Genomic DNA, 27,326 nt, shown 5'->3' with positions numbered 1-27,326 from the left:
AGATGGCTTGTATTGTTTTCCTTTTACTGTATGGTAAATTGCATCAATTATTTTAAATGTTAAACTAGCCTTTTATTTCTGAAATAACCCTACTTAGTTATGATGTATCATCCCTTTTATTACTGGAATCAATTTCTAATATTTTAGTTAGGACAGTAGTATAACAGAGGTGGTCTTTAATTTTTTTTCTTGTATTATTCTTGTCAGATTTTGTTATCAGGGTATATCTGGCCTTCTAAGACAAGCTGGGAAATACCCTTTCTTTCTATTCTCTGGGACTGTATATTTTTAAGATTGGTATTATTTCTTCCTTAAGGAAGATTTTATCAGAAAATACAATCTGATCCTATAGTTTTCTTTGTGGAAAAGCTTGTAATTTCAGAGTTAATTTTTTTTTTTTTTTAATTTGACAGAGATCACAAGTATGCAGAGAGGCAGGCAGAGAAGGGGATGGGGGAGGAGACGGAGGGAGCAGGCTCCCTGCTGAGCAGAGAGCCCGATGCGGGACTCGATCCCCAGGACCCTGAGATCATGACCTGAGTGGAATGCAGAGGCTTTAACCCACTGAGTCACCCAGGTGCCCTTGGAATCAATTTCTTTAATAATGACAGGGCTATTGAGATTTTCTATTTTTTTCCTGGGACAAATTTTTTTTTTTTAAGTAGGCTCCACATCCAGTGCAGAGCCTAACTGTGGAGCCCAGTACGGGGGTTGAACTCATGACCCTGAGATCAGAGACTCAAGTCCAGATCAAGAGTCGGATGGGGTGCCTGGGTGGCTCAGTGGGTTAAAGCCTCTGCCTTCAGCTCAGGTCATGATCTCAGGTTCCTGGGATGGAGCCCTGCATCTGGCTCTCTGCTTAGTGAGAAGCCTGCTTCCCTCTCTCTCTGCCTGCCTCTCTGTCTACTGGTGATCTTTGTCTGTCAAATAAATAAATAAAGTCTTAAAAAAAAAAAAAAAAAGAGTTGGACACACAACTAACTGACTGAGCCAGGCAGGTGCCCATCTTGGCACAGATTTGGTAAGTTGTGTTTTTCAAAGGATTTGTGTACTACCTCAAATTTGTAAAATTCTTTGACCCAAGGTGTTTATAACCTTTTGTTTTTAATGTCCATAGGATCTCATTTTTTTGTTTTTTTTTGAAGCATGGGGCTCAAATCACCACCCTGAGATCAAGCATCGCATGCCTTACTGACTGAGCCAGCCAGGCATCCCTCCAGTATTTCTTTATATATTGGTTATATTTTTTTAAATTCCTTGATCTGTTTTACTAGGGGTTTATTAGATTTTTTATTAATTTATAGGCATATGATTTATGAAAGTCTTTTTTAAGTCAGCTTAAAACATGGGGCTTGAACACAAAATCATGAGATCAAGAGTCACATGCTCTATCAACTGAGCCAGCCAAGAGCCCCATGAAAGTCTTTTTAACATCCGTATGTGTTGGGTGTTAGTCTGATTTCCCAGGTTTTAGGTTTCCCTTGCGTTATTCATGTGTAGAAGCAAACTGATTAACTGCTCTTCATTCTAGATGTGACTTACAGAACATTATTCATAATCAGCTACTCTCTATATTTAAAATCACTAGCTTCTGAAAACCTTGTACTCAATACTACAACACAATTTTCCTTAACTAGCTTTGTCTTTTCTTTCAGCTTAGTTAAATCCTCAAATTATTTTTTAAAAGATTTTATCTATTCAAGAGTGAGCATGAGCAGGGAAAGGGCAAAGGGAAAGGGAGAAACAGGGTCCCTACTGAGCAGGGAGCCTGCAGCGCAGGATGGACCACAGGACCTGGGATCATGACTTGAGCCGAAGGCAGATGCTTAGCCTGTTGAGCCACCCAGGTGCCCCTAAATTCTCAAATTCTTAATCTCATTCTAACATGGTCACACTTTAGAATTCAAAATTATAGAGCACTACTCATGTCTACAATTTTGTACTTCATGTCATCTTTGTCTACAACCTCTTTCCCTACTATCTGCCACTCATGACTGCAGCTACTTATGTGCCAAGGAGTTGGGAGGTTTTTTTATTTTTAAAAGATCTTATTTATTCATTTGAGAGAGAGAGACAGAGAGAACACAAGCAAGGGGAGAGGCAGAGGAAGAGTGAGCAACAGACTCCCTGCTGAGCTGGGAGCCCTATGTGGGACTCGATCCCAGAACCTGGAGATCATGACCTAAGCTAAAGGAAGATGTTTAACCACCCTGAGCCACCCAGGTGCCCCAAGTTGGGAGTTTTAAACTAAAAGCAAAAGGGAACTTCAAAACTTTGAATCAGAAGAGTGACATGACCTGAAATGATAAAGCATTATTTTTTTCTACAGAACTTGAGCTCTTTACTTCACTTATTCACTTTTACATCCTATGTAGCAAGCTGTACCTTGTACATATATAAAATTTATGAATTTCACTTGTCCTCTGTGAAAAGAGAAAACCAATAAACTGCCATTTCTTAAGGACTGTTATTCTGAATTGTACTTCCTAATTTCTCATATTAAATTAGTAGTAGATGTTTCCTAATGCCTTTTCTCAATGAAATTAGAAAGATGAAAATAAACCCTGTGTACAGTCCAGATCACTGATGACAAGTCCTTCTGCAGAGGAAGTGGATGATAAACAAGACTGAACTGTTTTCTTCCTTCCTTCTATAGTAACATAGTAATTTTATAATTTAAAAAAACCTGATGATGGAAAAAACATTATTCTCCTCCCTAGAGATATTCTTACTATGTTCTGAATTTAGTTAATTTTCCCCTCAACATTTTATAATGAAAGATTTCACATACCTAAGAGTTGATTGAAATTTAGGGGAACATGGATAAACCCAGCATCTACATCTTTTGAATTTTTCACATTTACTTCATTACAATATGAAGAGTTTATCGTGCCTTATCGGTCTGCAGTATGTTGAAGAAAGAATTTTTTAAAGATTTTATTAATTTGTCAGAGAGCATGGGTGCGTACGCAGAAGCAGGGGGAGCAGCATGCAGAGGAAGAAGCAGGTTCCCTGCTGAGCAACGATCATGATATGCAGGACTGGAGCCCCCAGGACCCTGGCTGGGATCATGCCCAAGCTGAAGGCAGATGCTTCACTGCCTGAGGCATCCCATGTGTCCCAGAAATGAGAGAATTTAAAGGAGATGATTTAATTTTGTTTTCTCAATGCATAAATTCAATGTTTTAAGCAAATATATCTTAAGTAGTTTCATTAGTTTACTCAGATAACCACCGATACCAAGGGTCTATCTAATATAATATCATTCAATTAACTGTTAAGTTTTAATAAAATAATGAGCCCACTAATCATTTGGAAAGGAACTTCAACACTTGCGTTATATTCTCTAGAGCATCCTCTTAGGCCTCCAAGAGTAAACTGGATTTTTTGAAAACCTCCCAAAGCTTCATTCAAATCCAACTCTGAAAGACTGAAACGGTCCAGTGTCAAAAACCATAATGGTTATAAATTAATGAGAATGATTTTCCTAGGTATTCTAAAATTAATTTTATCCACTGCTGTTGGGCACAGCAAAGATGGCGCTGGCCTGCCTTCTCTTCCGGCTAGAAAAGGCGCCACCGTGGCAGTATTGGCGCCAACGTGGCGGTTTCGGTTCCGCATATCTCTGATATTTCCTCCTCTCGCCCAACACACCCTACCCAGTTACTGACTACGTAACCAAACCCCATAGGCTCTCTCCCCGCTGACCTCATTTCCCATCCCCTACCCAATATAAGCTGCAACCCCGCTCAATAAAGTGAGATCCTGCTTCGACAGATCCCCCGAGTCTGGTGTGGTTCGTTAATGCGCCTGGACTCGCGACACTCGCCATCCCGCTCAGCCCCAAGGGGAGCTACCGGCTGGCCCGGACGCTCTCCTCGTGCCTGTCGGCCCGCAAAACCTACCGGAGTCCGACACACTGCCATCACAGAGTCTACAAGTATTCCTAGTGTTATCCCAACAAAAAGAATGCACCTTGTTCTGCTCTAGTCGTTACTCATATGCCATTTTATTCCACAGCTTTGAGACAAAACCTAAGTATATGTAAGAATTTAATATATGATAAAGTTGGTATCCAAAATCAGATACAAAGGGAGAATTACTAAATATAGTGATGGCAACAGTGTTCTTTTGAAAAAAACAGGGATCCTTAATTTTCATTAGTGTATTTCTCAAATTTAAGCATGTAGTCTCCTTCAGAAGAAAAAAAATTGCCACAATACCTAAAGGTTGACTTAATATATTTTTAGTATTTCTCAGATTTGTGCTAACATAAAAATAGATCTACACGCTTTATTGTTATAGTTCTCATACAATAGAAGCTAAAACATTTATAAATTAAGACCAATAAAATGCAGACTAATCACCTTAATATATAATGTAACAAATAATGCTGTTTTGCTCAAATAATAAAAAAATGTTTTGCCCAAAAGAAATAAATCACAGCTATTTGGTATAATAGCAAAAAGCTGCAGTTTCAGACTCCATTCTACTTTCAAACTGTTTCTGAAAGTTTTTACTTTAATAATGAAGAGAATAGTCACATAGTATCTTGTTCAAACTAGTATTGATAAATTGAAGGCTTTTTCTCCTTGCAAAGTAATCAGAACAGAAAATTAACCAAACATGTTAAATGTTCGCCCCCAAATGCGAATTTTAAAAGGTGTGAACTGACAGAATGAAAACGTAACAACTGACTTTATTCATATCTGCATTAACTACTATTTTTTTTTAAAGATTTTATTTATTTATTTGACAGACAGAGATTACAAGTAGGCAGAGAGGCAGGCAGAGAGAGAGGAGGAAGCAGGCTCCCCGCTGAGCAGAGAGCCCGATGTGAGGCTCAATCCCAGGACCCTGGGATCATGACCTGAGCCAAAGGCAGAGGCTTTAACCCACTGAGCCAGCCAGGCGCCCTGCATTAACTACTATTGAATCCAATTAGTTTTAGAATTTGGAACAGAAACATTCTTTACTATTTGCTATTATACTTATTGCTAACGAACTGCTGAGTTATAGGATCCTCCCAACAAAAATGGTACTGATCATTAGGGTACAGATCTTTTCTGAATAAATTTACTATGTCAAGAACCACATCAGGTATATTATGTGTACAACAACAGCACACCATCATTTTTCTCATTCTCATGTAGTAATCCATGTCCTGCAGATTCCACAGTTTTATTTTTTTTCAAATCAGATTTTAATTGTGAATACTTAACACTATTATTGATGTGCATTTCACTTTCCTCATGTTTGCTAAGAATATGTGATAAATGCTGCCAATCTTTGCACCCATTCTCATTCTTCAGTTGATTTTTCCCCTCCCCCAAAAGTTTGCAATACAAACAAAATACAGAATCTTTTGAAGTCGAATAAAGTAACCAGGACCTAGTGGTTTTATCACCATTTGGAAGAATTCGTGTGTAGTAAGTTTCTGAAAATTTCCTCCCTGTACTGTCTTTTGGAAAATTAAAATTTCTTACTTGAGGTGGATCATTTTCAACAAGAATGTCCCATTGTTTAGTATTTAAAACTCGGGGCCATGTACCTGGGTCTGTAGAAAGTACAACTGATATAATGCAGTCTTCTGGTTTTTTCTCTTCCAGTGGCTCTTGAAATTTATCAGCTATGGTTAACACTGAAGAAGTTAAATTCACACTCTGTTTGATCAGTGATGTATCTGTGCTATATTCTGCCAAAACCTGTAGCTCTGGAGTCTTTTCCTTTTTATTCGGTATTCCCTCTTTGTTTTCTAAAACAGTATTCAATGGCCCATATAATTTTCTTTCATTTTCTTCTCTAACAGCATGCCTTTTTCTGTTTTCTGATGCTGACAAATTTTTTGATTTTGCTTCCATCATCTGGGGAGAAATAGATTACAATTTTATCTTAGATTTGTTGAAGGAAAGCCACCTGGGTGGCTCAGTCAGTTAAGCGTCTGCCCTCGGCTCACGTCATCATCTCAAGGTCCTAAAATTGAACCCCGGTTGGGCTCCCAAAAGGGAGCCTGCTTTTCCCTTTGCCCCTCCCCTCCACTTATGCTTTCTCTCTCAAAATAAATAAATAAAAAGATCTTTAAAATTGATGTATATACAAATGCCCAATAAGCACATGAAAAGCTAATCATCTGTCATCAAAGAACTACAAATCGAAACCACCACATATCACTTCACAACCACTATGACGGCTATAAAAAAAGGATATATAATGACAAGTGCTGGAAAAGATGTGAAAAAACCGAAACCTTCCTGGTGCAGATGTAGAATGGTACATGTGCCTTGTAAAATAGCCTGGCAATTTCTTTCTTTCTTTCTTTTTTTTTTTTTTTTAAAGATTTTATTTATTTATTTGAGAGAGAGAGAGAGAGATCACAAGTAGGCAGAGAGGCAGGCAGAGTGAGAGGGGGAAGCAGGCTCCCTACTGAGCGGAAAGCTCAATGAGAGGCTAGATCTCAGGATCCTGAGATTAAGACTTGAGCCGAAGGCAGAGGCTTTAACCCATTGAGCCACCCAGGTGCCCCAGCCTGGCAATTTCTTAATCAGTTACCATATGGCCCACCAATACCAGAATGAAAATGGAGGTCTACAAAGAATTGTACAAATTATTCATAGCAACATTATCATAATAGCCAAAAAGTAAGAATAATTCAAATGTCCATTACTGATAGATAAATACAAAATGTGGGTGTTATCCATACAATGAATACTATTTGGTAATAAAACAAGTTATATGCTACAACATGGATGAACCTTGAAAATAGTATGCTATGTAAAAGCCAGTCACAAAGTATCACATACGGTGTGATTCCATTTAATAAAAACGCCTAACTGATTTTAGAGTCAATAAAATCTAAAAAAAAAAAAAATCAAAATAACAAAAATGTATACAATGTAAATGGCACTCTATTAGCTATAATATTTTTGTATACAGCACAACTTGAACACTGCATTTGGTAATATTTAAAAAACTAAGAACCTTGGGGTACCTGGGTGGCTCAGTTGGTTAAGTGTCCAAATCTTGATTTTGGCTCAGGTCATGATCTCAGGATGGTAAGATCAAGCCCTGCATTGGGCTTTGTTCTCAGGGCAGAGTCTGCTTAAATTCTATCTGCCCCTCCTACCTCTAAAATAAATAAATTCTATAAACAAAACAAACCAACTAAAAGTTTTGTTTTGATTTCACCCTGGCAGCAACACTGGCAGCATGAATTTAAAAAAGCAGAAGCAACATAAAATTCATACTTAGAAAGTTGCTCTGATTGCATTATGGATTTTTTTTTTAAGATTTTATTTATTTATTTGAGAGAGACAGATAGTGACAGAGAGAGAGAGAGCGCACACGCAAAATCAGGGAGGAGACGGAGAAGCGGGCCCTCCACTGAGCAAGGAGCCCAATGTGGGGCTCAATCCCAGGACCCTGGGATCATGATCCAAGCTGAAGGCAGACGCTGAATGGACTGAGCCACCCAGATGCCCATATTATGTATTTCTAACTGTAAGGAAGACCAAGGATACAGAGACAATCAGAAGCTATGGTAGTTTAGGGGCGCCTGGGTGGCTCAGTGGGTTAAAGCCTCTGCCTTCGGCTCGGCTCGTGTCATGATCTCAGGGTCCTGGGATCGAGCCCCACGTCTGGCTCTCTGCTCAGCAGGGAGCCTGCTTTCTCCTCTCTCTTTGCCTGCCTCTCTGCCTACTTGAGATTTCTGTCAAATAAATAAAATCTTAAAAAAAAAAGAAGCGATGGTAGTTTAATTCTGGCAAGAGATGATGGCAGCTATACATCTAGAGCTGTAGGGAGTAGAGACAGGATACAGTTGAGAGATACCTGGATTATTGGTAACTGAGTGGCTCCAGAGGCAGGAAGGAGTAAGAATGACCCTAAGTTTCTGCCTGGGCATCTGACTGAATGGTGGGATCATTTACTGATAGAGGAAACAGAGCGAAAACAGGTCTGGAGTTTCAGTTTTAGACAAGGAATTTGAGGTATTTGTGAACATTCAAATGGAGATTACAGATGGATATATTAGTCTAAAATTGAAAAAAGATCTACACACAAATGGAAAAAATTAAAATGAAAAAAGGAAAGAAGGAAATATCATCTACAGATATATTTTGGAAGTTACCAATATTTATCATTGAATTATGGGATTGGATGAAACTGTATTGAAAAGGCATATAAAAAGGCCAAAAGAAAGCCAATTACTATAGTTAGCGTTATCTTTTATATAACCAAACCCAAGCTTAGTCTTGTTTCTCCTTCCTGAGTATCCAGTAATGAACAGATATTCAACTTGTTATAGCCAGAATTCTCAATGGATGGGCCATGTGCCAACTGTCTGACCTTGGGCAAGTTACCTGACCAATGAAGCTTCAATTTCTTTGGCAATAAAATGAAGATGTCAACCGTACCTAACTAGGGAGACTGTTTAGATGATCAAATGCAAAAATACATGTAAAACTGTATCTGGCACCACAGTAAAATTATGTTAGCTATTATTATTGGCATGAACGCTAACAATGATACCTGTGTGATCATTTGATAATTACTGAATATGCTCTAATATCAAGAACTGATAATAAGACAAAGGTGGCTCATCTAAATGCTCATGGGTTTTGATTATTCTAGGTTCCAAGATTAAACTGGTTATATCTTTTCCTATTTGTGTCTTCAGGCATCTTTCTGGGGACATTCAACTGAAATTCTCTGAAAATGAAGTTCAAAAATACCCTAGTGCAATACTACATCTCGCAAAACCAAAATTTTTACTGATGACCTGAAAGAAAACTGAGGCTAAATAAAAACAGGTGAGCAGACACCAGTTTAACTAAAACACTGGAAAGAAAGGTACCAAGATGAAGAGCACTGTATTTATTGACAGAATCTCTTTTCACTCTCAGAAGTGTCCCAGTTAGGTGGTTAAGTCACCCCACATATAAGGATACTAATTCTGAAAACTACTAAATTGAATGAGATACAGATCCTGGCTTCAGGGAACCTACCTCTTATTAAGGACAATAAAGCACATGTATCATTAAATATTCATGTCAGATGCAAGAGAGCAAACTAAGGTTTTGGACTGAGGTCAAATCTTACTTGGGGTATAAGATACTTTCTCTGAACTTCAGTATCTTTAACATATTTTAAGCGTTTTATTCAATCAAAATTGAATATACATTTAATATAAATCAACAAGCGGTATCTGATTAAACAGCACTCCGCTTCCACCTTTACCCATTTCTGCTTTCCCAGAAGTTAATCACTTTTACCACTATTAGTTGATTCACTTGGTGTTTATATCCAAATCTCAAAGTAATGTTTTATCACTAATTTACTGGCTTTTCCTCCCAGTTTCAGGCATCACAAATTGGCTTTTCAATGAGGAAAACAGAAATTTAGTTTTCCTCCTTCTCAGTGTATTTACCATGTGTACCATCCAGCCACCTATTTATCCTCTGGTTGTAGGATTTCTTAACTGTCTTGCTATTGACATCTAGAGCCAGAAAATTCTTTATTCTGAGCGCCTGTCCTGTGCATTGCAGGATGTTTAGCAGCATCCCCAACCCCTCCCAGTGGATGCCAACTATGATAATGAGAAATATTTAGATGTTGCCAAATGTCCTTAGGGGAAAAAAAATGACCCCTGGTTAGGTCATTGGGTAAAATCAAGATTCAATCTTTACATTTATAACTGTGTATGCTATTCTTAGATAAACCACTAACTGCAAGATTTCCGTTTTTCCTTACAGTCTTCTTCTATTACTAAGACTTTTTATTGTGAAAAGGCCTGTCACTAACGATTAATGTGGTGGGCGGGGGAGGTACATCATTTATAAAATATCTATATTTTATGTAAATATTCTTGTATTTGCCAACTGCTTATGAGGTATTTTGCATCACTGAGATATACGTAGCAGAATGGAGAGACTTTCTCTTGGGGATGAGTGGCAGACAATATAGTAATTCAAGAAAGTCTGGATATATAATTGCTGCCTATTTTGACTATGTGTATTTTGGTTTTACTTCCATTGCTTTTCATTTAGGTCATTTAGGTCATTTGTGGGTCATCTATGTGCAAGCTTCATGCTCTTCAGGTGATATGCATTACATGTGTGTAAAGCTTATGAACTCATTGCCTTTAACAAAAAGTCATGGTCTAAGCAGATATAAGTAAATCATCCATTATGGGGCGCCTGGGTGGCTCAGTGGGTTGAGCCTCTGCCTTCTGCTCGGGTCGTGATCCCAGAGTCCTGGGATCAAGCCTCACATCGGGCTCTCTGCTCGGCAGGGAGCCTGCTTCCTCCTCTCTCTCTGCCTGCCTCTCTGCCTACTTGTGATCTCTCTCTGTCAAATAAATAAAATCTTAAAAAATAAAAATAAAAATAAAAAAAATACTTGTAGGGGCACCTGGGTGGCTCAGTGGGTTAAAGCCTCTGCCTTCGGCTCAGGTCATGATCCCAGGGTCCTGGGATCGAGCCCCACATGGGGTTCTCGGCGTGGAGCCTGCTTCCTCCTCTTTCTCTCTCTGCCTGCCTCTCTACTTGTGATCTCTCTGTCAAAAAAAAAAAAAAAAAAAAAAACTTGTAAAAAATATTAAGACCTTATAAAAATACTGGTTCACTACCAAATGAGTTCACTGTATTTTTGCCATGCACTCCTTTGTTGTTTTTCTTTTAAAGACTTTATTTATTTAAGAGAGATCACAAGTAGGCAGAGAGGTAGGCAGAGAGAGAGAGTGGGAAGCAAGCCCCCCACTGAGCAGAAAGCCCTGTGTGGGGCTGGATCCCAGGACCCTGGGATCATGACTGAAGCCAAAGGCAGAGGCTTTAACCCACAGAGCCACCAAGGTGGCCTGCCATGTATTCTTCTGAAAAGATAACATCTATGCTAAATCATTTTTGCCTATTTTGTTTTTAAAGATTTTTATTCATTCATGACAGAGAGAGAGCTAGAGGGAAAAGCAGGCTCCCCAAGGAGCAGGGAGCCCATGCAGGACTTGATCCCAGGATCCTGGACAATGACCTAGGCTGAAAGCAGACGTTTAACCATCTGAGCCACCCAGGTGCCCCATTTTTGCCTATTTTACTATTTATTTATTTTTTAAAAGAAAGTCTGCTCATTTTTTTTTTTTTAAGATTTTATTCATTTATTTGTTAGAGATAGAGAGAATGCGAGCACAGGCAGACAGAGCAGCAGGCAGAGGCAGAGGCAGAAGCAGGCTCCCTGCCGAGCAAGGAGCCCGATATAGGACTCGCTCCCAGGACACTGGGATCATGACCCAAGCCGAAAGCAGCTGCCCAACCCACTGAGCCACCCAGGCGTCCCCATTTTTGCCTATTTTAAACTGTTCTCTTCTATAAGCCACATCCAAAAGCTTTACTAAAAATGCGGTACGGTACATATAAAGAAAATAATAAAGCTAACATATAGAAGTCTTTCTTTAAAAAAGTTAACTATAGACACCTATTGTTTCTTCTATAATAAGTCTTGCACACTTCAAGGTTACTTTTCCCCTAACCTAACCACTAATATCCTCATCCAGTGAAATAGGGGTGACAAATATTCCTGGTTTTGCATTTATAACCCATCTTGAATAAATTTTTTCGTATGGGAAAAAAATGGGGTCAAAGCTCATTTATTTCCAAATAACCAAAAATGCATCCAACCTCGTTAAAAAGATCTTACTTTTCCCATTAAAATTATATGGTACCAATTGATGGAAGATAGCAGAGTAGGAGGGTTTTGAGCTCACCTTGCTCCATGGATGCAATAGAGAACAGCTACACCCAACACAACTAACTGGAAATGACCTAAAGACTGGCAGAACATATCTTCCACGGCTAATCATAGAAGTCCACATTGAAAAGAGATGTACCTGGGAACCAAATACCTGGTGTAACTAACCACAACTAGAAGGGACCTCACAAGTGTGGAGAAGAAAGGCTTAGACCCCACACAGAGCACCCTTGGCACTGGGGATCTGCACTGGGAAGATGAGTTGCTGTAATGTATAGCTTTGAAAACCAGCAGGGGTTATTTCCAGAAGCTTTAAAAATCAGCGGCACTAGGGCACCTGGGTGGCTCAGTGGGTTAAGCCTCTGCCTTTGGCTCAGGTCATGATCCCAGGGTCCTGGGATCGAGTCCCACATCGGGCTCTCTGCTCGGCAAGAAGCCTGCTTCTTCCTCTCTCTCTTTTAGCCTGCCTCTCTGCCTACTTGTGACCTCTGTCTGTCAAATAAATAAATAAATAAAATCTTAAAAAAAAAAAAAAAATCAGTGGCGCTTATATGAACCACTATAGGAACAGGCCCCTTTCCTTGCACCCCACCCTTTCCCCCTACAGGAGTAGGGAGAGACTCCTAGAAGAGGCTCCTCCCAGGGGAGGAGGCTGTGTGGTCTTTGTGCTAGGGCTCGTTAGCCCTATCCACCCCTCTGCACCCTCTTGGGATGTCTGGCCACAGAGTGAGGTGTGCTCCTATATCCTGACCCTGACCCCCTATATTCCGACCATGTTGTGTCTGGCTCACCTCTGCTTGAAAAAAAGTATTGCTTCTCCCTTAAAAGAAAAACAAAACAAAACAAAAAACCAAACAAAAAAAAACCCGTGTGGCTTAACTCTGAAAGCTTTAAAAAATCAGTGTGCTTAACTCCAGGACAGCTGGAGGGTGATAGGAAATCAAGTCCTCACCCTTAAAGAGGCAGCATACTAAATAATGACCTGAGACATAGAAGAGAAGTAACAGTTTGAAAGGCATCTGAGGTACATATGAAGATTTATTGACTTGTCTGAGAATGTGTGCCAGAGGGGCAGGATCTACAGATTACTCTAAGAAAAGTGCTGGTGGGTACCATTCCCTCCCACGCCTGGCTTAGATATCTGGTCATTTGCAAGAGCCAACACAAATACCCTCCATTTACCTTGCTAGCACTGTGTGCCCTGCCCATCCAACCAGGCAGCCTCAGCTGGGACTGACACCACTCTGAAGTGATTCCCGCCCTGGGAAAGTGGGGGGAAATAAGCCCACCCACCATGCCTACAATTCTTGTAGCTGGGAATCTTAGGTGGCAGCACAGGGAGCAAGACCTGCCCTTTGATAGACTATAGCTGTGACAGAAAGGGAAACTGCAGACTGCTAGGCTGATGGCTGCCCCACCCATCAATGAGAGCACAACAGCTGCCTGCAGCAGCCATGACAGGTTCCTTAAGAGCACCCAGAGCAAACCCTGCCCAGTGCTCCCACAGCAAACAAAGAGGGTCACTATAGGTGTGTGGCTGAAGGGAATTGTGGCTCAGTTACAACAGGAGGGTACACAGCCCACACAAGGGACATCCCTGGAGCATTTGGTTCTGGTGACTAGAAATTATGTTATAGGGCACCACAGGACTTCTATATAATGCCACCATTTTCAAGACGTGGATATGTAGCTGACTTTTTTTTTTTTTTTTTTTAAGATTTTATTTATTTATTTGACAGAGAGAGATCACAAGAAGGCAGAGAGGCAGGCAGAGAGAGAGAGGAGGAAGCAGGCTCCCTGCTGAGCAGAGAGCCCGATGCGGGACTCGATCCCAGGACCCTGAGATCATGACCGGAGCCGAAGGCAGCGGCTTAACCCACTGAGCCACCCAGGTGCCCTGTAGCTGACCTTCTTAATATGGAGAAACAAACACAGAAAATTAGATAAAATGAGACAGAGATTCGAATGTGGCCCAAATGAAAGAAGAGGACAAAATTGCAATAAAAAAGCTAAATGAAATGGAGATAAGCACTATGCCTGACAAAGAAGTCAAAGTAATGCTCATAAAGATACTCACTGGACTTGAGAAAAGAGATGAGCTCAGTCAGAGCTCAGTAAGAACTTCAGGAAAGGGACAGAAAATACAAAAAAGAACCAGTCAGAGCTTAAGAATTCAGTAACTGAAATAGATTAGAAGAAGCAGAAGAACAGAGCAGCAATCTGAAAGAGTACTGGCAATCATTCAAGCTAAACAGCAGAAAGAAAAAAGAAAAAAAAGAAAAAAAAAACACAAGAAAAGGTTAGCAACATCATTAAGCATAACAACATTTGCAGTGTAAGGATGCCAGAAAGAAACTTATTTCAATAAACAATAGCTGAAAACCTCCCTAATCTGGGGAAGTAAAAAGGTTTAGGAAGCACAGAGAGCCCCTAACAAGATGAACCCAAGAAGGTTCATGCCAAGACATAATGAAAATGACAAAAAGTAATAATAAATACAGAATTTTTAAAGAAAAGAAAATAGTCACAGAAAAGGGAAACCTAAGGCTATCAGCTGATTTTTCATCAGAAACTTTGCAGACCAAAAGATAGTGGTATGATATATTCAAAGGGCTGAAAGAAGAAACCTATGACCAAGAATACTTTACCCAACAAGATCATCATTCAGAATAGGAGAGTTTCCCAGACATACAACAGTTAGAGTTCATCATCACTAAACCAGTCGTAACAAGAAATGTTAAAGGGAATTTTTAAATAAAGATTTTATTTATTTCTTTGAGAGAGAGAGAAAGCACAAGAGTGGAGAGTAGGGGCAGAGGGAGAGGGAGAAGCAGACTCCCCACGGGGCTCCATCCCAGGACCCTGGGATCATGACCTAAGCCGAAAGTAAAAGCTTAAGTGCCTGAGCCACCCAAGCACTCCAGAAATTCTTTCTTTTAAAGATTTATTTACATTATTTATTTCTTTTTAAAGATTTTATTTATTTATTTGGCAGACAGAGATCACAAGTAGGTAGAGAGACAAGAGAGAGGAAGAAGCAGGCTCCCAGCTGAGCAGAGAGCCCGATGCAGAACTCAATCCCAGAACCCTGGGGTCATGACCTAAGCTGAAAGCAGAGGCTTTACCCCACTGAGCCACCCAGGCGCCCCAAGATTTATTTACTTTAGAGAATATATGTCGGGGGACAGTAGGAGGAGAGGGAAAAAGAGAGGGGAAGCAGACTCTTGGTTGAGCATGGAGCCCGATGGAGATCTCAATCCCAAGACCCTGAGAGCACAACCTGAGCCAAAACCAAAAGTCAGACACTTAACTGACTAATCCACCCAGGAGCCCCACAAGAAATGTTAAAGGGAATTCTTTTTTTTTTTTTTTTAAAAGATTTTGTTTATTTATTTGACAGGGATCACAAGTAGACAGACAGGCAGGCAGAGAGAGAGAGGAGGAAGCAGGCTCCCTGCTGAGCAGAGAGCCCAATGCGGGGCTCTATCCCAGGACCCTGGGATCATGACCCGAGCCAAAGGCAGAAGCCCCAACCCACTAAGCCACCCAGGCGCCCCAAAGGGAATTCTTTAACTGGAAAGAAAAGGTTATAAGTTGCAGAAAATTATGAAAAGAAAAAAATTCACACGTGTAAGCTAATATATAGCAAAGGTAGTAGATTAATCACTTATAAAGTCAGTATGGAGTAGTAAAATCTATTGCATCTACAAAAATTAGTCCAGGAATATGCAAAATAAAAGGGTGTAAGTAAAATATGACATCATATACATAAACTGTGGAAAGGAAGTAAAAATGTAGTGCCTTCAGAATGTATTTGAAATAATGCAACCATCAACTCCATCAACTTAACAGGGACTGCTATACTAAGACTGTTATGTAAGATGTTAAATATGAACTGAATGGTAACCACAAATCAAAAACTTGTCATATACAAAAATAAAGAGAAAGGAATTCAAGCGTAACATTAAAGAAATCCATCAAACCATAAGGGATGACAGCAAGAAAGGACATGCAATTGTAAATATATATGCACCAAACACAAAATACATAAATACACAAAATAAGTGTTAACAGAAATAAAAGAGAAATTGATAGTAATAGAGTTAATAGAGGGGACATTAACACCTCACTTGCATCAATGGATAAATCATCTGGACTACAAATCAACAAGAAAACTATGGCTTTGAATAACACATTAGACTGGATGGGTAAAACAGGCATATACAGAACATTCCATCCCAAATCAGCAGAATACATTCTTTTTAAGAACACAAGAAAACACTCGCTTGGATAGATCACATGTTAGGCCACAAAATAAGTCTCAATAAATTTAAGACTGAAATCATATCAAGCACCTTTCCTGAGAACAAGAGTATGAAACTACAAGTCAATTATAAGAAAAAAAATGGGAAAATACAAAATAGATGGAGGTTAAAAAACATTCTACTAAACAATCAATGAATGGGTCAATGAAGATGTGAAGAGAAAATAAAAATAAATATGGAGATAAATGAAAATGGAGATAAATGAAAATGATAAATGAAGATCCAAAATCTTAGGGAAGAGGAAAAGTTTATAGCAACACAGGCCTACTTTAAAAAAGCAAAACAAATCTCGAACAATCTACCATAAACTTAAGAGCTAGAAAAAAGAACAAAGCAAGTCCAAAGCCAGTAAAATGAAGAAAATAAGAGTAAAAATAAATTCAGAGATTAAACATATAATAGAAAAGACCACTTGAAAAGATAAAATAGAATAATTGATAAAGCATTAGCCACTCATCAAGAAAAAAAGAAAACTCAAAATCAGAAATGGAGAATAATGACACTACAGAAACTCAAAAGATTTTAAGAAAAATTACAAAAAATTATATGCCAACATACAGACAACCTAGAAGAAATGGGTAAATTCCTAGAAAAATATAATCTTCCAAAGCTCAATCAATATTCAAAAAACTCTCAACAAAAGTCCAGGACTGGCTTCATAAGTGAATTCTACCAAACCTTTAGGAAAAGTTAATACAAAAAAAAAAAAAAAAAAAGAAAAAGAAAAAGAAAGAAAGAAAGAGAGAGAAAGAAGAAAAGTTAATACCTATTCTCTATGAAGAGAAGGAAAACTAGCTTAGAGTAACCAATAGATTTCAAAACTCATTTGAGATGAGAGCTGAATGACAGATCTACAAAAATGGAACTAAATGAGATTCTAAGATAAATTTGATTGATGTAAGCTAAGAGGAAGAAGATATTGTATACTTGATCATTTAAAATGCACTGAAAAGAATTACCTGTTTATATTCATTGATACAACCTTGGCAGCAAAATCTTGTCTGCTGACCTTCAATCATCAGGACATTGTTTCCAGCACTTTTACTGGGCAAGTACTCTCCACACTGTTCACAGCAATTCATTATCAGACCATTGGCTAACCTGTACTTATTAAAGCACTGGTTACTGCACAGTTTATGTATTACATTATTAACACTGACTTCATGGCGAATCTAAAAGAAAAGCCAGAATTTATTAAATAAATGAGTCAGATTAAAACAGTAAGCAATGAGACAAAAATACAACTCCCCCCACCACTCCAAATAAAACCCAAAACAAAAAAAACAACCTCTAGTAATTTCTCAGTGGAAGAAATATTCAGAGAAAAGACTAAAAAAGCACATTTTGTCACTCTTCCATTTTTATCTCTGATTTCTTTATAAAACTGATTTTACAAAAGAAAAAGATTCATAGAACAAAAAGCCCCTATAAAATCAGTAATAACTTCTCCATAAACACTTAAGAACCGGAAGAAATGAACTAGCTTAGAAGACTCTGATAAGACCTTCTTTATAGAAATGGATTAGGAATTTCTGGTATTAAACTTCGTTGCCCTAGAAAATTTATGAGAGGGGCTAAAGAAATAATATTACCATATTCAGGATGGTATCTGTATATACACAAGCAAGGTGGTTCTTGCTTTGCTCAGTTCTGTGGTAACTAAGATAAAATCGTGTCCTCAATTTGCAAGGCTCTGGGAAACACCAAATTCAGTCACCAAGGACTGTGTTAAGTGAAGACTGCCTGTATGAATGTTTCTTCTTTTAGCAACTGGAAAGATGGCAATACCACTTAAGAAATGTGAGGGTATCAACACACCTACACTCCACTTGTTCTACATGTTCTTGTACCAGCATTGGTTGCATCTTTCACATCCTGAACCTATACTTTATTATTTAGAGTGACTAGTAAGAACAAAATTCACCACAGAACTACTGTTTTGTTTGAGAGCATATTCAATTTCATGGAAACAGCAGTGTACTTTCCATAGCATGCAAATGGGGTATCTGTTCCTAAGAGAGTTAGTTCTAACATATCCTTATCCTTCCCCTTAACATCCAGGGCATTATTAGTAGATGGCAGAGCATATAAAAACACCGAAAAGTTAAAATTAGCCCTGTTAACCTAGATAATAACTGAAATAAGATATAAAAATCCAGACCTCTGTTAGTTTACTACAGATTATACATCTTGATTTATTAATTCTTTTTCTAAGATTCTGGTTGTCTTCATAGGGAGGCAAAGACGTACTACAAAATTCTTGGGAGGAGTCTCTTGACTCAACTTGAGGAACAGTAGTAGCCTTTTTTGTAGGTACATCTCTGAAACCAAAGATACAGACATAGCCTAAGAATACTGCACTTTAATAAAAGTCAAATATATGAACAATAAGCAACATTTTTTGTTTTTTCATGATTTAATCCTAGGAATCAACTATAATTTTTGGATCTAACAAAACATACTTTTTTGGTTTCATTGTCAAGCATTCCTAATTAATATGGCAAAAGATGATTTGGAGGTAAAAACATTTTGTAACAAAGAACCTTATCACAGGTTATTATGACTTTTTGAAGCATTCAAAAAGGGTGGCAACAACTTGGTAGAACTAAGGTAAAAGATGGGGAAGGGATGAAGCAAAGACAGTGGCAGGGAGAGGGTCAAGTTCTTTCTATATCTGCATTCCATTTCCTGCCAAGAATAAGGACAGTACAAATGAAACCACAGCTCTGATACACCTTAGGATAACTCAAGCTCAAAAAACCCGAAGATACCTTTGCAACAACTGTATCCATGAATCTGTGCAGCTCTCCAATTACATTCAACATACATCTATACTGCCAGAATTCAACTATATGAAGCCATGTTGAAAAGTAAAGCTTACTTTTTACTTATAACATTGCGTTTCTTTGGAGTGCGCTTATGAGAGAAGGAAGAAAGGCAGGTGGTAGAACAAAAGAGGTGAACTGATCCTTTTCGTTGATAAGCTGTCTGTCCCTTCTGTAAAGGTTTTCTGCAGTATGCACAAGTGATTTTAGCTGGTTTTGTAAGTTGCTGTTGGACTGAAGACTGGAAAATCTGTTTAGGAAGGGAGGCCACTGGTGCTAAAGAATCCACACCTGGCGGTTTCTGATTACAGGGAAATGATGCTGACTGGGAAATCCAAGAATCTTGAAAACAAAACACACAAGAAAAAGTCATGAAACAAGTCAAAATTCGCATCAGAAAAATATGTTCAATTTTCATTTTGCGTAAGTTTAACAGAATAATGACGAAGCCCTATAAACAAGTGGTTAAAGCCAGGCAGCACTGTTGTACAATCCCATGGGAATGCTTCACTTTGGGTTTTTTTTTTTTTTTGGTGAGGAAGAATCTTAAGCAGGCTCCAAGCCCAGCAAGGAGCCTGATGGAGGTGGGGATGGATGTGGGACACTCAATCTTATGATCCTGACATCATGACCTGAGCCAAAATCAAGAGTTGGTTGCTTAACCGTCTGAGCCACAGAGGTACCCCTCCACTTTGTATTCACAGTGAACGATACTCTATTGTGAAAATTTAGTATGTGTTGACTCTTGAATCCGGTAATGCGGTAATCATCACTTAAGTCAGAGACCCCAAGTTCAAAATGAATCTCTCTCTCTCTCTTTTTCTTATAGTATTTTATTTATTTAACAGAGAGAGACACAGCAGGAGAGGGAACACAGGCAGGGGGAGTGGGAGAGGGAAAAGCAGGCTTCCTGATGAGCAGGGAGCCTGATGCAGGGCTCAATTCCAGGACCACAGGATCATTACCTAAGCTGAAGGCACAAGTTTAACCAACTAAGCCATCCAGGCACTCCCCACTCCAAACACTTTTTAAAGCAACTATTTCTACAATCCCTTCTCAGCCTTCTAAATATTATTCCATAATCATTAATACAGGTGATAGGTTAATCTGGGAAGACTCAGTTTTCCTAACTTCATGACAGGGACTCCATCATATATTATTGTTAGCTTCAAAATAGTACAGTATTATGTAAAGGTAACAGTGTTTCTCAAACTTTAACATTCATGAGATCACTCGGGAATCTTTTTTAAACAGATTCTAGGGTTGCCTGACTGTTTCAGTTGGTAGAGCATGTGACTTTTGATCTCGGGTTTGTGAATGGATGGATGGATGGATGGATGGATGATGGATGTAGAGATTACTCAGAAATAAAATCATATATAATATGCATTTATACACACATGTATATACATGTACATTCATACACACACATCTATATAAATATAAATCCATTCAAAATCAACAGGTCTAGGAAGGGGTGTAAAGTTCTCCATTTCTAACTCCTGCATGATGGTGAAGCTTTGAGGCCCCAGAGTAATGAATTATTCTATCACTATCTTCAAAAACAGTTTTTTTAGGAGGGCCTCGGTGGTTCAGTTGGTGGAGCATCCAACTCTTGATTTCAGCTCAGGTCGTGATCTCATGGTAGAATCTAGCCCAGGTCAGGCTCTGAGCTCTGCCGGGACTTTGCTTGGAAGTTCTCAGCCTCTTCCTCTTCTCCAGCCCCCACCCACCCTCCATCAGGCACTCTCTCTCTAAAATAAAAAATAAATCTTAAAAAGAAAAGGGGGGGGGGGGAGCTTTTGTCATTAGTGAGAGATCTATTGCCCCCAAAGGCCTCTCACAGTATTAATATGGAGAACTATATTTTCATTCCTAAATTCCTACCTACTGCTTCTCATTTTCTTTGTACTATTTCAAGATACCTTTATCATTTTAAAAAAATTTATTTATTTTTACAAGAGAGAGACAAGAGAGAATGCGTGTGTGCACCAGTGGTGGAGGGGGTAGCCGGGGGACAGAGGGAGAAACAGACTCCCCGCTGAGCAGGGAGCCTGATGCAGGACTTGATCTCAGGATCCTGGGATCATGACCTGAGCCAAAGGCAGATGCCTTTTTTAAAAAAGATTTTACTTAAATTTATTTGACAGACAAAGATCACAAGTAGGCCGAGAGGCAGGCAGATAGAAAGGAGGAAGCAGGACCCCCACTGAGCAGAGAGCCTGATTCGGGGCTCCATCCCACAACCCTGGGATCATGACCTGAGCCGAAGGCAGAGGCTTTAATCCACTGAGCCACCCAGGCACCCCCCAAAGGCAGATGCTTCACCGACTGAGCCTCCCAGGCACCCAAGATACCGCCATCTAACAAGCAAAAATGAAACAGATAACAAATACAATTCTTTCATTCTACAGAATGACAAGCTGGCAAATATGGAATGTAGTATAATAAAAGTTTTTTGGGGGGCACTGGGTGGCTCAGTGGGTTAAAGCCTCTGCCTTCGGCTCAGGTCATGATCCCAGGGTCCTGGGATGGAGCCCCGCATTGGGTTGTCTGCTCAGCGGGGAGCCTGCTTCCCCCTCTCTCTCTGTCTGCCTCTCTGTCTACTTGTGATCTCTGTTCGTCAAATAAATAAAAAAATTTTTAAAAAATTTTAAAAAAAGAAAGTTTTTTTAATCGCCTAGGGCTAAGTTTCATTACTGATAAATTTTCCTACTTCTGAACCGCTCTAAAGAAAATAAAATTACAGATTCATCTATAGAACAAACATAGGTTGTACTCTGGGACCACTTTTTTATGTGTCATCCAGATGCCACAATAGATTGAATAAAAACAAGGATTAAAAAATAACAACAATTACAAGATTTGTCATTAGCATTAAAATGGGAGAAATAGAGGTGCTTGGGTGACTCAGATGGTTAACTAGATGCCCTGGCTCAGGTCATGATCCTTCTCAGTAGGGAGTCTGCTTCTCCCTCTGCCCCTCCCCCTACTCTTGCTCTCTTTCTGTACCATTCTCTCTCAAATAAATAAAATCTTTTTTAAAATTTAATTTTATTTACTTATTTGACAGAGAGAGAGATGACAAGCAGGCAGAGAGGCAGGCAGAGAGAGAGGAGGAAGCAGGCTCCCCGCTGAGCAGAGAGCCCGATGCAGGACTCGATCCCAGGACCCTGAGATCATGACCCGAGCCGAAGGCAGCGGCTTAACCCACTGAGCCACCCAGGCGCCCCTCAAATAAATAAAATCTAAAAGAAAAAAAAAAAACTTCTCTGCCCCTTCCCCCATGTGCACATCCTTTCTCTCTAAAAATAAATAAATAGGTGCCCCTGGGTGGCTCATCAGTTAAGCGGCTGCCTTCAGTTCAGGTCATGATCCCAGGGTCCCGGGATCAAGCCCCACAGAGGGTTCCCCACTCAACAGAAAGCCTGCTTCTCCCTCTCCTTATGCCTGTCACTCCCCCTGTTTGTGTTCTCTCTCTCTCTCTCTCTGTCAAATAAATAAATAAATAATCTTAAAAAAATATAAAAACAAACAAATAAATCTTTTAAAAATATGGGAGAAATAAAAACTCTGAGCAAAAAATACTGGGCTTTTGAATTTTGTGGACATATCCATAAAGATAGCATATTTATACATATATAGAATTATGGAATGTGAGACAGCTGCTTAGGACAATAATTAGATTCTGAAAAAAAATGTTTAGACTTTATTTATTTGATAGAAGACACAGAGAGAGAGGGAACACAAGCAGGAGGAGTGGGAGAGGGAGAATCAGGCTTCCCGCTGAGCAAGGAGCCTGATGTGGGGCTTGATCGCAGGACTCTGGGATCATGACCTTAGTCGAAGGCAGATGCTTAACAACTGAGCCACCCAGACGCCCCCTGAAAATTTTTAAAAATATTTTCTTTTTAAATATCTACATCTAACGTGGGGTTTGAATTCACAACCCTGAGATTAAGAGTCAAATGCTCTTCAAACTAAGCCAGCCAGGTGCCCCAAGATTCTGAAATTTCTTTTTCACAGTAGCTCTGGTGGCTATATAAATAAAACAAATGTTTCCTTTGTTAATAGCACAACTGTTTTATTTCTCTAAATTTCAAATTTTCTTATTTCATCAATTTTAAAATTTCATTTTATTTTTGGTATTTTTACCTCCAGCTTAAACTTAACCTTTTAATCAAATTCTTCCATGTCCTTTCCTAAGAATGTTTTAAGAGGAGAAGGGCCCGAGTAGGTTACTTAGTCCAAATCCTGGTTATTATATACAAGGAAAACTGAGTCCTAGAAGTTACATGATTTATCCAAAGCTTAATAAATACTAGATACCCTACTGACTTTTAGAGGTTATTCATTTGTTCTCGCATCTAAACTCTTCTGCTTAAAAATATTTCAGCATTTCTACTATAGTGTTGGTCTGCTAATCTGAAAAGTTCTTTTGGTGTCTCACATAAAGAGACACCAATCCCACTTTTGGCGGTTTTATTTTTTTTTTTTTGGACTGTTAAAGAATAATGTACACATAAAGGTTTATAAATTTTTATGTGTGGAGCTCAATTAAATTTTTTAAAGTCTTTTTTTTTTTTTTGAGAGAGAGAGAGAAAGGGGGAAAGGAAAAGAGAGAATGTGAAGCAGGCTCCACACCCAATGCAGAGCCTGACACAGGGCTCAATCTTGACTAGATCCTAACCTGAACCCATATGAAGAGTTGGATGCTCAACAAATGAGCCACCCAGGCACATGGCTCAATTAAACTTTTTACAGTGAATATATCTACCTGACCACCATCCACATCAACAAACAGAAAAAGTCCAATATCCCAGAAGCCTTGTCTTTTCTCAATAATTTCCTTCTTTTCGGGGCGCCTGGGTGGCTCAGTGGGTTAAGGTCTCTGCCTTCGGCTCAGGTCATGATCCCAGTGTCATGGGATTGAGTCCCGCATCGGGCTCTCTGCTCCGCCGGGAGCCTGCTTCCTCCTCCTCTCTCTCTCTGTCTGCCTCTCTGCCTACTTGTGATCCCTGTCAAGTAAATAAATTTTTAAAAATCTTAAAAAAAAAAATTTCCTTCTTTTCTTGTAAGCCATCCCTATTCGAACTTCAAAGATTAGTTTTCTCTTATTTTGAAATTCACATACACTGAAAATCATACAGTATGTACAATTTTGTGGCTGATTCCCTTAACTCAACATCTTGTCTGTAAGGTTCAGTCAAATTACGTGCAGTAATATTCCACTGTGTGGCTAGAACGATTTATCAGTCCTACTGTTGATGGATATTTGATTGCTACAAATTTTGACTATGATTTCTGTACACGTCTTTTAATGGTTTCCTAAGGTATTTATCCTGCATGTGGTTTGTAAATGTTCTTGAATTTGTAGGCTAATGTGTTTTTTTTTGCCATTTTAGAAAATTCTCAATTGTACCTCTTCTGTCTCATTTCTCTCCTCCTCCTCCTGGAACATTAATTAAACACATGGGGCTTTTTGTCATATCACAGACATCTTACATTCTTTTCTGGTTTTCCACCTTTCTATGATTCAGTCTGGACTTTTTCTTATTTCTTCCAATTCTCTTATACTCTTCTTCAGCTATGCCCAACCTGCAGTTAAAATGCAGTTCCTTAAAATCTTTATCTAATAATCCTATTATTAGATCCCTTGTAGGTTCACCTCTACTGTCTTTTCATTTTCCGTGATATGGCCTTGTCTCCTAATGTTCCTGATTACTTTTTATTGTGCTTACAGGAAAAGCTGAGGCTCTATATTATGTCAGCAACCCAAGCCAGAGGTTGGAAGCAGTTTCTTTTGGGGGGGGGGGCTGTTTGTTTTTTCTACCAGTATCCCTCTTTGTGAACCCCCGTGAATCTGTTGAAAGCTCTTACAGCCTTTCTCTGTGTTTTTTCTAGAACTATGCACCCATAAGAGAAAAGCGGCTTCAAATGACAGATTACTTCTCTGGACTCCTTCTCTTAGATCTCAGAGCGTTAATTTTCCCACTGTATTTATGCCCTGTGATGCTTTTGGTGCATATTTTACATATTTTGCCCCTCTTCCCCAATAACTTTCTGCAAGAGAAACTGGAATTACCTAGTCTTTAATTATCAGAAATAGAATGCCCTAGTATCAGAATAATAGCCAGAAATGACTATAATGCAATAAAAAATAAAACAGATGCAAGAGCGATTTCTACATAAAGGTATTTCCTGTGATGAGTTTTTTACTGTTTATATAAAGATTTGTGATGAGTAGAAAACTTTTGCTGAAAAAGTCAACGCTAGAAGTTAATGAAAGGATTAAATGACTCAAAGGTCCATTCTAATGGATATCATCCTATTTTCATAAGATGAAATGCAAAGGTTTATGTGTATTTTATGCAGAGCCATAATTCTGTATGATGAAATTTGAATATGTAGGCCCTAGATTTATTTGTAATTCAACTCCAGAAATCTTCATTTTCTTATTTTTTTTTCCCCGTTTTGGAAATCCTTCTACTTATAGAAGTAGAAAGCACACAGAAACTAAAGTAAGGGGGAAAAGGGACTTTCCACTGCCTGACATAGACAAGAGGCCACAGCAAAACAGATCCACCATCTCCAACTGCTCTCGGCAAGATCCATCAAAGCACTGCCACAAGCCTGACAGTTTGTGAGCATCCCAGAGGAGGGCCAGCACAACTGGAGAGAGAGTCCTGCCCCGGGAGAGTGGAGGACAACCACATGCCAATCTGCCTGCAGGCACCACCCACCACCAAAAGCTTCTTAGGGGACAATACAGGGAAAGTGTCTGTAGTCCGGGCTACTTCATCTCTGGTGGAAAATTGGTCTGACTCAACTCAAACCCAAGGCAGGCGGCCCCCGACTGGCCCACTAACACCATGGGGACCAGACTGTGCCCACAACAGGCAGAGAGCCATCGCAGGCAGGACTAAAGGCAACACAGCTCCACCACACCAGTAGAACACCCCTGGAGCAACAAACCCCTGAAGTACCAGGCTCTGGGGAACAGCGGACATTGAACTGCAGGACCTCTTTGTCATAAAGCTACTACTTTCAAGTGTGGGAGACATGGCTTACTTTCCTAACACAGAGAAATAGACACAGCAACAGACAGAATGAGGATACAGAGGAATATGTCCCAGATGAAAGAACAGAAACCAATCAGAGCAAGAGACCTAAGCAAAATGGAGATAAGAAACATGTCTGAGGGGCACCTTAGTGGCTCAGTGGGTTAATCCTCTACCTTTGGCTCAGGTCATGATCCCAGGGTTCTGGGATCGAGCCCCACATTGGGCTCTCTGCTCAGCAGGAAGCCTGGTCCCCCCCGCTTCTCTGGCTGCCTCTCTGCCTACTTGTGATCTCTCTCTGTCAAATAAGTAAATAAAAATTAAAAAAAAAAAAAAAAGAAAAAAGAAACAAACATGTCTGATACTGAATTTAAAATAACATTCATAAAGAGCATCTGGAATTGAGAAAGGAGTGCAGAACCTTCATGAGACCCTCCACCAAGAGACAGCAGCCTCAAAGAACGAATTAGAGCTACTGGACAGAAATAAAAATAGACCACCTGGAATAAATAGCAAACAAGAGGAAGTAGAAGAATGGATCAGCTACCTGTCTATCAGGACAGAGTTATGGAAAATAATCAAGCTAATGAGAGGGGGGGAAAAATACACAAAATAAGAATAGACCCAGGGAACTCAGCGACAACGTCAAGCTAACAGTCTCATGACAGGGATCCCAGAAGGAGAAGAGCGAGGAAAGGGGGCAGATTTGTCTGAAGAAAGAATAGCTAAGAACTTCCTGAATCTGGGGAAGGAAGGAGAAATCCAGATCCAGGAGGTAGAGAGAGCCCCCAACAAAACCAACCCTAAGAGGTTTGCACCAAGACACAAAGTAATTAAGATGGCCAAAAGTAGTGATAACGACAGAATTTTAAAAGCAGCAAGAGAAAGGAAAGCAGTGACATACAAGAGAAACCCCAAACAGCTATCAGCGGCTTTTTCAGCAGAAACTATGCAGGTCAGAAGAAAGTGGCATGATAAATTCCAAAGGCTAAAAGGAAAAAATCTAGAGCCAAAAATACTCTATCCAGCAAGGTTTTCATTTAGAATAGAAGAAGAGGTAGAGTGTCCCAGAAAAACAAAAGTTAAAAGCAAAATCAGCCATGTCCCTGTCACCCAGGATGCCATCGGCCTGTGGGTCCTAAATCCACAGTCCAGCTGCGGACCTCCTGCCCGAGTGGGCGTGCCACAGCCTGCCACCAGCCAAGTCAATACCCCTTCACCACAGATTGATGAGGACTCAAACCGACAATTTTCCCCTCAAATTTCAGCCCCTGTGCTCAAGTTTGTGTGCAAAAGTGGGCATAATTATAATAGCAGAATGAAGCATTCCACACAGTGACACTAATTCTGTGGCATATATCATGGATAAAAGATTGTAC

The 27,326-nt window shown here is 39.5% G+C and overlaps 1 protein-coding gene across 10 annotated transcripts in view; it reads right to left on the bottom strand.

Annotated features, from left to right (window-relative positions):
* ZMYM5 (zinc finger MYM-type containing 5) overlaps window positions 1–27,326 on the bottom strand; it is a 76,587-nt gene that overhangs the window by 35,179 nt on the left and 14,082 nt on the right. For 4 of the 10 annotated variants that reach the window (XM_059144144.1, XM_059144145.1, XM_059144143.1 and 1 more), the window contains exons 5-8: window positions 18,943–19,228; window positions 18,223–18,382; window positions 17,021–17,233; window positions 4,225–5,864 (exon numbers count right to left, since the gene is read on the bottom strand). In XM_059144144.1, the coding sequence (XP_059000127.1) occupies window positions 5,106–5,864; window positions 17,021–17,233; window positions 18,223–18,382; window positions 18,943–19,228 (1,418 nt within the window). In that variant the 3' untranslated portion in view covers window positions 4,225–5,105. Of the gene's footprint in view, window positions 1–4,224; window positions 5,865–17,020; window positions 17,234–18,222; window positions 18,383–18,942; window positions 19,229–27,326 lie in introns of those variants that run through there. The other 6 variants (XR_009346901.1, XM_059144149.1, XM_059144147.1 and 3 more) reach the window with 3 other exon arrangements.

This window comes from Mustela lutreola, chromosome 13 (assembly GCF_030435805.1).
Source record: "Mustela lutreola isolate mMusLut2 chromosome 13, mMusLut2.pri, whole genome shotgun sequence".
NCBI lineage: Eukaryota > Metazoa > Chordata > Mammalia > Carnivora > Mustelidae > Mustela > Mustela lutreola.
The sequence above is the reverse complement of the archived record's forward strand: the minus strand, read 5'-3'. Positions and strand labels throughout refer to the sequence as shown.